Genomic DNA, 13,093 nt, shown 5'->3' with positions numbered 1-13,093 from the left:
CTAAACCACAGGAACTGAAAACCTGACACAACAAGACAAAAGGAATTTGAAATTAAATGAAAACAGATTATTCTTTTTTTCAAATGAATCTGTTGAGTGAATGATAAAAAAAAAAAAAAAAAAAAAAAGGGAAACATTTGATGTTTTGAATGACGTGTTTTCACTTTAAAGTAACACTAAGTAACTTTTCAACCTTCATAATATATTTCCAAAACGCTTGTGATGGTACATCGACTTAAAATAGGTTGAATGACGCGTCTGCCATAGCCTGATGGGGTTTGTATAGTTTTTAATCGTACTTTTAAACTTCGGGGTTCGGGTAGTAACACCCGTGCACAAAAAAAACTACAAAATTCGACTGCTTTACGGCATAGGCTACCTCACTTCCCCCAACACGTCCTCGCATGCTGTTGGACTTGTAAGTATATTGCTTATACTGTATATCACTCGGACAAGCTTTTTACTCGTTGGTGTGAGCTAAAAAGCACCTGGCGTTCTTGTTGATGGATTAGTAGAAATCTTCGGAGGCTAGCTGTGCTTGTTCGATGTCCGACGATTTGTAACGCGTTGTGTTTATTCCCCAATCGAACTCGTGTAACTGTCTGTCACACGTTTTACCGTCCACAGCATTACTTGATAGACAAAAATAGGACAAGAATGAGCATCAAACAGAAACAATCCGCTTACGGTGTGTTCGAGGCACACATACAATACAGACTGTGCCGAGTCAGTTAAACAGGGCGCGCGCAGCTCTTAAAGGGGACACACCTTATTGCCACTCGTTACAGCTTCTATCCGACTGAACAGGGACCGGTATACAGGGGCATCAGGCTCAGGATCAGTGAGTGAAGAGACTGCTGCGTGAGTGGTATTTACGACAGTAACGTTAAATACAAGTAGTCCACAGCGACTCTAGGGGTCGTTGTTTGACCAAAACGGAAATCCTACATAATGGGGCTTTAATAATATAATATAATATAATCACTTTTTTCGTTTTTATCCCTTTGATGAATGAATTTGTAATATTTTAGAGAGTATTATACAATAACTCACTTATAAATCAAAATTCTCAGCACTAGATTGCAGGACAGAATTGAATAATAGACTAGACTAGACTAGACTAGAATAGAATAGAATAGAATAGAATAGAATAGAATAGAATAGAATAGAATAGAATAGAATAGAATAGAATAGAATAGAATAGAATAGAATAGGACAATGGCTAAATCCATGACCATTCAAAATAAATCTAAAGATTTGAGTCACTGGGATGATTTAAAATTCTCAGCACTAGATTGTAGGACAGAATTTAATAATATACTAGAATAGAATAGAATAGAATAGAATAGAATAGAATAGAATAGAATAGAATAGAATAGAATAGAATAGAATAGAATAGAATAGAATAGAATAGAATAGAATAGAATAGAATAGACAATGGCTAAAGCCATGACCATTCAAAAAATCTAAAGATTTGAGTCACTGGGATGAATCAAAATTCTCAGCACTAGATTGCAAGACAGAATTGAATAATATACTAGAATAGAATAGAATAGAATAGAATAGAATAGAATAGAATAGAATAGAATAGAATAGAATAGAATAGAATAGAATAGAATAGAATAGAATAGGACAATGGCTAAATCCATGACCATTCAAAAAAATCTAAAGATTTGAGTCACTGGGATGAATCAAAAATTCTCAGCACTAGATTGTAGGACAGAATTTAATAATATACTGTAATAGAATAGAATAGAATAGAATAGAATAGAATAGAATAGAATAGACAATGGCTAAAGCCACGACCATTAAAAAAATCTAAAGATTTGAGTCACTGGGATGAATCAAAATTATCAGCACTAGATTGCAGGACAGAATTGAAGAATAGAATAGAATAGAATAGAATATAGAATAGAATAGAATAGAATAGAATAGAATAGAATAGAATAGAATAGAATAGAATAGAATAGAATAGAATAGAATAGAATAGAATAGAATAGAATAGAATAGACAATGGCTAAAGCCACGACCATTAAAAAAATCTAAAGATTTGAGTCACTGGGATGAATCAAAATTATCAGCACTAGATTGCAGGACAGAATTGAAGAATAGAATAGAATAGAATAGAATATAGAATAGAATAGAATAGAATAGAATAGAATAGAATAGAATAGAATAGAATAGAATAGAATAGAATAGAATAGAATAGAATAGAATAGAATAGAATAGAATAGAATAGAATAGGACAATGGCTAAATCCATGACCATTAAAAAAAATCTAAAGATTTGAGTCACTGGGATGATTTAAAATTATCAACACTAGATTGCAGGACAGAATTGAAGAATACAGACAAAGAAAGACAGAAGCAACTCACGGCCATCGGGAGTGTGGGCCTCCATGTGCACTAGATCTAACTCCTTGTCCAGACCGGATACTGACCTGCATTAGACACACAACAAAGCGAGGAGAAAGACGTTTTATCACAGAGACGAAAAAAAAATAAAAATCCATAACTGATGTCTTACTGAAGGTCCATTTCAGCCAGCAAAGTGACATAAGAGTTGTGAGGTGCAATTTCTCCAAATGCCACATGATGGGAAAAGTAATCAAGGTACATGTTGCAGCAGTAACTAGAAGTGTGTGTAAAACCATGTATTTGTAGGTGTATATTTGTGCATGGTTGTGACAGTGAAAGAGTATAATGGGAATTAGAATGATGACACCTGCTGGAAATATGAGAGTTTGTTGCAAATCCATACTAGTGCACTAGCCTAACTAGACAGTGTCTTTTATAGCTCAAGTAGTCTGTACTAGAGACGACTCTTTTCCTGTGACTCATGCACACATTGAAGACAATTTTTTTCTAAAGCTCTGCTTTCTCACCAGCATTTTAAAACTTCCTTTAGTGGTTCGCACTGATTTACTTATATTTTAGCTACATACTGTATTGTGTGATTTGTTTCAGATTTTCCCTTGCAGCCCATTTATTATTCTTTTTTAAAGTACTGTCCATTTCTTTTTGTGTAAAACTATGTTTGTTTTCATATTTAAAGTCTAGATACAGTCTGGAGTACAATCTTCCTTTCTCTTTTGTTCTCCTCAGCCATCTTTATGCCTCTATTTTCTTTCCATCTTGCCTGTCATGCTTATTCTCTCCTCTTCTTTGCCCCGATATTGAACAGAGAGGAGTTGTGCAATAAAGGTTATAGAGCTCAAACATCTGTGCAGATTTCATCTCACAGAGACATGCACAACAGCCTGTGCTTTTTCTAAGCATAAGAGCGGGCAAAAAAAAGGACACAATTTTCTGCCATATCTATCTTCTCAATTGCTCAAACTCTTTCCACATTTCATCAATGCGCCAACCAGCACACTATAAACTCCCCTTGTTCGCCCATAAAAGTGTAAGTTAGTGACATCGTGTGAGAAATGGAGATGAGGTGTGATTGTTACAGTATCACTTACCAGTAGAAGCGGTTCGGAGTCACTCGCTCATGAACTAGCTGCCACTTTCGGCCAAAGTCAAACGAGCTATACAGCTGCAAAAAGAGGAGAAAAGAGAGAGAGAGAGAGAGAGAGAGAGAGAGAGGAAAAAATAGGCAGCCATTAAAATCTACAATCATTCGCTCTGTTAAGTTAAAGCCATGTAACCATTTGAAGGCAGTTTCTTTTCATCTCATTTAAGAACCTTTTCTGCAGAATAACTGATTCGTCATTGTGATTTGTATTTCATTACATAGTTGAATCATTGTGTGTGGTGCTTTTTAAAGGATTGAGCAAAAAGCACAGTTCTTAAATCAGTTGTCATGGGTTAAGGAGAGCACCATTATGGGTGAGCTTTTCTAGGTAATTGAACACACAATCGTATGGAAATATATGCCATTTTAATGGTGTGGAAGATGGAAATTGTATTTACTGCACATAAACACTGTTAAGTGGGTCATATCATAAGGATCACATTTTTCTTGATCTTTTGATATGTAAAAAAAAGTTGTGTTTTAGTTTGAAAATACATTGTAACATTCATAACTCAAAACTTTTTCCATCCATCCATCTATCCATCCATCCCTCTATTTATTGAGAGAGAATACAATGTGTAATATTTGTAAATATATATTATACCTTCGAAACTTTGTGGTTGGTAAGTTATAGATTTTTTTGTATATTTTTGTTTTTGTTTTTTTGCTGTCACATAAATAAAGTTATATTTTAAAATATTGTAAAATGTATCAGTGTTATTTTAGTTTTTTCATATGTTTAAAAAGTATTGCTATTTAGGCTCAAATTATTTTTATTTCAGTTTTAGCTAGTTTCAGTTTTTATTTATGTCCAGTTAATAATTTTAGTGCTTCAATTTAAAATGATTTCAGTTTATTGCCAAGGCATGGTTTCAACTAATAGCTTTCAACTAATATTTATATTTTATTTCAGCTTTATTTCAATTAACATAAATGTTTTTAATAGTTTTAGATTGAATAAACGATAATAACCCTGTTTTAAAGTGCAATAATATTTTACAATATCAGGTTAACCTAATATTATATATATATATATATATATATATATATATATATATATATATATATATGAAGAGTTCAGATGCAAAAGCCTCTAAGTGCCATCTGAAAATTTCTTCTAGAATGGTCATTTTTATCAAGCTCGTATATTTAAGTTCAGTAATTTCACTTTAGTGGCAATGAAAATTACCTATTAATTGTCATTTAAGTGCAATTACTGAACTTAAATATACAAGCTTGATAAAAATGACCATTCTAGAAGAAATTTTCAGATGGCACTTAGAGGCTTTTGCATCTGAACTCTTCATATATATATATATATATATATATATATATATATATATATATATATAGTATATACACACACAATATATACAAAAGTGCTAAGCATTAGCACTTTTGTATTTTTAACAGCATTTTAGCCAGTCTCCTACTGGACTGTATCTAAATTATCCGTTTTAGTATCGCTAGTCAGAGTCAACGACGATACATTTCCCCGTTGTGTTCAGGAAATATATCAGACAAATGATATTTAACAAAATACTTTCCTTCTGAATCTGTTACTCGTTATTATGGCTCAAATATTGGGACGTGACAGACACTTGGCCATACAACAGACAGGAACAAGAGAAGAGAACTGGCAGAAGTTAAAAGCACAGATCATTTGAGCCTCAGCACTTTACCTGGAGCTAGCAGCGCGTGAAACAGAACACACATTATAATGTGTCTAAATGGAATTATTTGGACTTGAAGCTGCGAGGTGAATCTCAAGGGAATCTTAATGGAAGAGATGAGTTCACTCAGGTCCGGAGGGAATTCATTTGGAAGTTTCTGCTCCACAATGTGCTCTAGTCTGTACATTCGTCTCAGTCCACGGAAAAGAACATACTATACCTTCAATCTCTCTTTCTAGAGCCGTTAGGACAGCATTTCTCAAACATTTCTCAAAACGGGGGGGGGGGGGGGGGGGGTTCTTCAGAAAGAAACTTTCTGAATTTTGAACAAAAATTGCACTGCAAGCAATATGAATGCAACAGAAGCAGCATTTTCTGCAGTCTGGGTTTCCTATTCATTTTCCTCCACAGACATTTCAAACAAAGTGTTTAAGCGTTGAACCAAAAATGCGAGATGAGGTCCGTGAACAGCTATGAACTTATGATATGGTTCAAAAAGTTGGGGTAGGGATTGTTTTTCTAATATAAAAAAAAAAAAAAAAAAATGCAAGTGCCAAGTGTGTTGTGGAGTAGTCATCCTTCCTTCATTTCTACAGAAACATTGATGCAATTGTTCAAATAATCAAACAAACAGAGACACAAGTCAAAAAATGCCTGAAGATTGCATTGTACGTCTTGACAAGTCACTGAACATTACATTAACACAGAACAAAGAGAGTTTGCACCACAAGCTGTTTACTCACAGGAGCTGGAAGCATCACACAAACACTCAATAACAGGATTGATGCTTTTGATGAGATCTGAAAAGACTGTTTCTGAGAAGACTCACCCATATCATTGAAGCCCCATCAAATCCAGAAATACACAATGTACAGTTAAAACTAGGGATGTCAGTTTACATAAATTCCCACAATCGATCGTTGTCTAAATTAATGATCAATTAATCGTTAACCTAAACCAATTAAATCTGAGGCTACTAAGTTGGAGAACAGACTCAGATCTTATGACCCATATAGAGTCATGTTTTCCCATACATTGCCAGAAATATAAGTTAGACATGTTGAACATACTGTCAAAGAAGTGCAGAAAGACCCCTTACTGACTCGAAACATCCCACCAGCTGGCTTCATGACATATGAGTGCCAGCATGACCCCTACAAGTTGCTAAACACATGGCCTAATTTCCACTGCTCTAATTGTGTTTCTGCATGCCCAGCCGCACAATTAATGGCAAAGCCTGGCGCGTTCCTATTACACTGATTGATGCCACTGTTGATCGGCCCCCTGCCGGGAATAGAGCGTTGTTATTCTAGTCCTACAGTGAGAAGGCACCAACCCAGTCAAGCTCTGGCCTATTTCAACCACAATTTTTTATGATTATTGATGGCTAATGGAGACAGAGTATAAAAAATGGAAAGGATATAGGAACTAATGTTCCTTAAGATAGAGAAAAAATTGATTAATGTAACTTTTGTATAAATATTTTTAGCTGTCTCTGCCTATGGTAACACTAGAGGGATAGATTTTATGTATAAAATCTATTTTTATGTATAAAATAGATTTTATGTGAACCTCGAAAGACAATTATACATCACACTTGAAAGCATATGAATGTTATTGTATATTGTAAGTACAGAAGTTCATCACATTAATGCAAAGGATTGACAACGACACAAAGTGTCCAAACACCATCCAATTTTCTTAAATGAGTTAGTTCACACAAAAATGAAAATTGTGTCATTAATTACTCACCCTCATGTCGTTCCAAACCCGGAAGACTTTCGTTCATCTTCAGAACACAGATGAAGATCTTTTTTTAATGAAATCTGAGAGCTTTCTGTTCCTCCATTGACAGTCTACGCAACTACCACTTTCAAGCCCCAGAAAGGTAGTAAAGACATCATTGAAGTAATCCATGTGACTCCAGTGGTTTAACCTCAATTTCATGAAGAAGTGCTTTGTTTGCGTAAAAAAAACCCCATAATTGACCACTTTTTTTACGAAACGTTAATCTCCAACGTGTGTTCATGAGAGCACCACGATGCATGAGAGTTGCGTTGACGCAAGAGCAGACGTTGTTGCATGAAAGCACATTGGAGATTAATATTTTGCATTTAAAGCAGTAAATTATTTTTAATTTATTTAAAAAAATAAACCACTGGACTCACATTGAATACTTTAATGATATCTTTCTGGGGCTTGAAAGTGGTAGTTGCATAGGCGGTCAATGGAGGGACAGAAAGCTCTCAGATTTCATCAAAAAGATCTTCATTTGTGTTCCGAAGATGAACGAAAGTCTTACTGGTTTGGAATGACATGAGGGTAATTAATTAAGAATAACAATTTTGGGGTGAACTAACCTTTTAATTTTAAACTACACATGTAATGTACAGTCAGCCGGACATTATTGCTAAACAAATAAATTGGACATGGAAAATTGATTTAAGTTGAAGTTGCGATAGTCTTTTCTATAACTTCTGCAATTCTATAAAAAACAAGAATTGTCCATTTGACACTTCTTAAATAAGGGGACTTTTGTTATACCATTTAACATGTATTTGTACTTTTTATGAACTTAAATTTGATCAAACTGAATGTAAGACTTTTTCAGGACCCACAGGGTCCCTGCAAACAAGAGTTTCAGTGCCTCGTCACATTTTTAGACCTTTCAAAACAAGTCAGTGCTTAATCAGATCTCAAATTGTCCCGGGCCTTTCACATTTAACGCAATCTGTCCAAATACAGGAGACAGGGTGGATTGGGGCGACTTGTATATATCCCTTGTCGGTGTAAGAGCCTATGGACCACTGGGTCCCTCATAAGCGTGGACGTTGACATATTGTGCCGCTGGCTGAGCTCAACCTGTAGTCATTCATCAGCCGGATGACATGCTCAATTTTAAAAGCTCGGAGCTGTCACAAAGTCGGCTTCATAGCTTCCCACTTACATCAATAAATCACTAGCTGCAGCAAGGACCCACTGCTGACAGTCAGTGACTGCCAACAGGGAGACTCTGGGGCCTTCTAATAGGAGGTGAGGGGAACAGGGAGAGGAGAGCTGATTTTAATAATGTACTTATAATGAAAAAGAAAATCTATAGCACATATTTGCATAACGCCCTGAACACTTGGATCATTTCCATTAAATTGTGATGGAGAGAGCAGGGAATATCAGGCATGGTTTGGAGGAGGAGGGTGAGGATGAACCATGCCAGGACAAAGACAGGAAATAAGAAACGGCATTTAATAGCATGGAATCTAGAAAGCAATTCATCTGGGAATGTTTTAGAGACACTTGAAACAAATGGCCGTAGTTTGTAAAAGAAATTACTGACAAAACATAACCGCAACCGCTGAGGTTAGGTTTTGCTTCTATTAGGTCAACTTACAGAAGAAACAAATAGTTAGCGGAGTTTACACTTAGCATCACCCAATCAGAACACGTAGATTTGGATTTTTCTCCCTGCAATATTCAAATTAGGGCTACATGATTTGCCACGATCATGAACATGTGGATACATACAGCATTCCATTTAGATCTATTACCGCTGTGTCAAAGGTTTCTATTACCAACGTGCACTGAACATAAGCCAATCACAGTTGAGCACATGAACCCAATGGCCAATCAGAGAGATGTTTAAATGAGTCACTGGGCAAAAGGATTCTGCTCAAAATGCAGAGGCTGCATCCACAATTGCATACAGGTACTACATTTGGTTTCAAACTTAGGCTACTTTGTGGCCGTCGAAAAAAAGTATGGTCTATATAGTATGAATGTGTGTAGTATGAATGAAATTCGGATGTATAGTACTATATGCCGAGGCCTCATGGGATAGTAAAGTGTCTATTGAACGCACACTTCAGAATCTCGCCAGAAGTAGCAGGTCATCGGATACTTTTAGCCTAATGTTTTATAAATACTATGAATTTGGACATGCTACTGTACAGTTCTCTAGAATTGATGACTAGATACGAATATGAGTGGGTATTTATGTGACAACTAATTTGGGCATATGACATTTGCTAGATTTGAATTATAACTATAAACACAAGAGGAGAGACGAGATCTCGTGCCACGAGATCTAGTGATGGGGACGAGACCGCCTATTCTGAGTCCGAGTCAAGGCCAAGTCTTTGAAGGGTCGAGACCGAGTCGAGACCGAGTCCGTTGGTTTTCAAATACAGTCGAGTCCGAGTCAAGACCGAGTCTTTGAGGAAGCAAGTCCGAGTCGAGACCGAGTCTTTAGGAGTCGAGACCAAGACCATAAAACATGTCAGTTTTCATATTCATGTTGTAATATCACCCCAGTTAATAATCAACAGTTAGGCCTACAGATTAAGCTAGATTGGGAATTGTTTAGAGGAGCAGTCTTAACGTCTTAATATGGACAAATTTTCTAGTGGTATGTATTCTAGTGGACTAGTGATGGGGACGAGACCGCCTATGCCAAGTCCGTGTCAAGACCGAGTCTTTGAAGGAACAAGTCCGAGACGAGTCCGAGAAAGCAAAAATCGGTCCGAGACCGGACTCGAGTACTACATCACTAACGAGATCTAGCGATATTAAAACGTGACGATATTTGAAAAGTTGTCTCGGAGCATGACGGAGTTGAGTTTGTGGCAAAACCTTGCTGTTTGTTTGGTTTCCCAATAACGTTCATTTGGGAATGCATATACGTCTGATTTCGCGCTGTTTTCATTTACATGTGTGGCTCAGCAGCTCGATTTACAAACTCCATCTCTGCATATGCTATGAGTTTGGGTTGCTTATAACATTCTCTGGGAACGCAATGTGCACCATTTCACCAGATTTATAATGCAAATCATTTATTAACTTACGCCAACAGAGGAAAATACAATATGTTTCCAAATTTGTGAATTGTTGTTCATCCCGATTTCAAAATAAAAGTTTAAACCCTCGCTCTGAGTTCGCATGTTTTGATGTCCACATGTTCTTGTTCAAGAAATAACAGTGGGTGTAGCATTTCTGTTGTAAAGTGGACAAATATTAAAGATTAAGTGGACATTTAAAATAAATGTTGTTTGGCCAATATTAAACAAGGATTTGATCTGTAAAGTGTAACAACATCAACCACCAGGCTTTTGGCACCCTCTGCAGGCATTTGTTGTAATGCTGTACATATGTTGATTATGTTTATGTATATTACTTTATGTATTTTAACAGCGTTGTTCATAACTTGCTTTTGAACCAATACTTATAGCCTCATTGTTATTATATGTATTTAAGTCATTTTAAAGCCTGTTGTTCACTTCTATAACCACACAAAATATCTGATTACTCGATTAATCGTCAAAATAATCGACTGATTATCAAAATAATCATTAGCGACAGCACTAGATTAGTTAAAACATTTCAAAATGCACCTGCATTGTTTTGCATTTTTTGACTTTCAGTCGAATAAAATACTATTTTTTTTCCAGTCACATATCGCATCATTGAATATTTCTTAACAATTGTGTTAAAATATCATCCCGTCTCGTGAACCCAATGTCGTGTATCATCTTGTGAGATAGTTGTATCATCACACGCCTAAAAGTTGAAGTCCAGGTAAAAATTGTATACAGTACCTCTAGTTAGAACCATTCAAGTTATTCATTTTGTGTGTGCTGACAGCCTCTGTGAAGTAATAAAGAAAGAAAAAAAAGAGGAGGCAAACAATGTATGACTGGTAAGATGTGTTAATGGATACTAACACGTTCGTAGTATAAGAATAAATAAATGTTATGATGCCATCAATGAATTTCAGCGTTGACAGCTTGGTCTCCAGAAGTTAGGCGTTCAGAATCTTAGAGATCTCTACAGTGTTTAAATGATCTGTCAAGCACAAAATGTTTAAGCTAGAAAGGCAGATGGTAGGATTTGCCCAATTTATGACTCAAATTAGCGGCAGGAGGACACATTTAGCTTGCTCATGTGCGATTTTCAAGGGACTCAAACAATAGCTAGCTTGGCAAAATTCAAAGATGCTGGTCATTTAGAGTTTATATTTGTGTGTGTGTAGCCTACAGATGTTTGTAAACCCATAGATTCTCTCTCTCATTGAGCATTTCAGCAGTATCGGACTGATTCTATGGCCAGGGACGGGGGAAGATGTTTTAGGTTGGGGGTGCTGTTTTTTTTTTGTTTTTTTTTGGTGGGGGTGTCACCACTTTTGAATAAGAAACAATATCAAGTCTATAAACCTCGTCAAAACTCTGTGAATCACAACAAGCATATCAGTGAGAACACTCATTTAAACAGCATACACACACCCGGACTTGACTGCACATCACATTTTTGACATTATAGATAGGCTAATGCTTTCAATCGTAATGAAACGGACCGGTCTACGGGACATAAATTAAGCCTTTAAATAAAAGGGTTATTGGGCTGTTTACACTGTCATATACAATAAAAGAGCCTGCACAGCGACAGGACATAGAAATGAACACAAAACCTGCTTGCATGGTTTGGATTGTGGGGGAAACCGGAGCACCCGGAAGAAAAACCCACGTGGACACAGGGAGAACATGCAAACTCCACACAGAAAGGACTCCTGGCTCAGCCGGGACTGGAACCGGGGACCTTCTTACTGTTAGGCGACAGTGCTACCCATGCTACTTTGAATTTGAGAGTTTACTGAATTTAGTTCTTACAATAAAGTATTGCCTTTGACTACATTTATTTGTCCATTTTTTGTTTTGTAATATTCCTTATTTATTGTAATCCAATTTAAATACATCCTTTTTCTCTTCTAACTTTTCTTCTAATTCCTAACTTTCTCCTAATTTATGCGTTTTTCTTCTCCTTGGCTATCTGTTTGTCCAACCAATAGAAAATGGATGTAGGTGTCTCTAGAGGCCCTGAAGTTACAAATTTCACCTTTAAACTTGTATTTAACCCAAACAGTTCCATTCCCTTTTTAATTAATCTCTTTCAAAACGATTCGAAGAGTGTTCACATGCATATAAACACCTCTTAAATACTTTCAGAGAATATTCAGCTTCTCCAGTGAAGTGTTGACCTGCCCTGCAGAGAAGGAGAATGAGTAGGTTATACAATTATGGAAACGAGCAACCAAGCGTTATTGTCTGACCATTTTCATAATTCACTTTTATACCAGCTAATTGCGTTAGCTATAAATTCCCAATGCACTTATATACAGCACTCTAAATCATCTGGCGTCCTGTAGAGAGAGCCTGCGATGGCAATAGCTGAACTAATCCTTCCTTTCTTCATTTCCCTGTCGAACTTAAAACACGCTCAGTGATCACAATCCCAAGACATTATAGGCAGAAGAAGGTAGCATATATGCAAATCATGCATCAGTATTTGTTTGGGTTGGGGTTTATCTTTGACACCCAGGCCCCCAACATTACACCTCTCTAAACTGTCACTCTCAATTTTGCCAAAACCATTAGCATTTTTTAGAAGTGTTTTGACTGGTGCATTTTTCAAGGGTGTTTGTAGACGAAGAAACGTCTACAACCCTGTTGACTTTGAAAATAAACTTTATTTAACTTGTCCATTTACAATAGCTGACAGGTGATATATGTTTTGTTGAAAGTCTGTTTACGAACCAACAAATGTCATTTCCATTTTGATCTTAAATTATGTATTGCATTTAAGAGCATTCTGTGGAATTTTTTTTTTTTTTTAATAAAATAAAAAACTCCTTAAAGGGGAACTATGCAGTTTTTTTTTTAGCTTAATTTACCTTAACTGAACAGCTTCAGAGTCATTGGAATGGTTATATTACTTTTTTCGGGTTGAATGGTGGCCGTCTCGCTTCCCCCTAGCGCCTGTGAGCGGAAAAACCACCCTTGCAACTTTGGGCTGGCGTGATATCAGGTCTCGCGATGTAACGAATTGCTTTACGGCACTGCACACATACATTTATA

At 36.3% G+C, this 13,093-nt stretch overlaps 1 protein-coding gene across 1 annotated transcript in view; it reads right to left on the bottom strand.

Moving 5' to 3' along the window:
- sorcs3a (sortilin related VPS10 domain containing receptor 3a) overlaps positions 1–13,093 on the bottom strand; it is a gene marked incomplete at its 5' end in the record, with an annotated part of 249,011 nt that overhangs the window by 64,141 nt on the left and 171,777 nt on the right. Inside the window, 2 exons of the mRNA XM_084402221.1 lie at positions 2,376–2,440; positions 3,467–3,540. Coding sequence (XP_084258347.1) covers positions 2,376–2,440; positions 3,467–3,540 — 139 coding nt within the window. The remainder of the gene's footprint in view (positions 1–2,375; positions 2,441–3,466; positions 3,541–13,093) is intronic.

The sequence above is a fragment of the Rutilus rutilus genome (assembly GCF_951802725.1).
Source record: "Rutilus rutilus genome assembly, chromosome: 2".
In the NCBI taxonomy this organism is placed as follows: domain Eukaryota; kingdom Metazoa; phylum Chordata; class Actinopteri; order Cypriniformes; family Leuciscidae; genus Rutilus; species Rutilus rutilus.
Note: the sequence above shows the minus strand (reverse complement) of the source record. Positions and strands in the feature narration are given on the sequence as shown.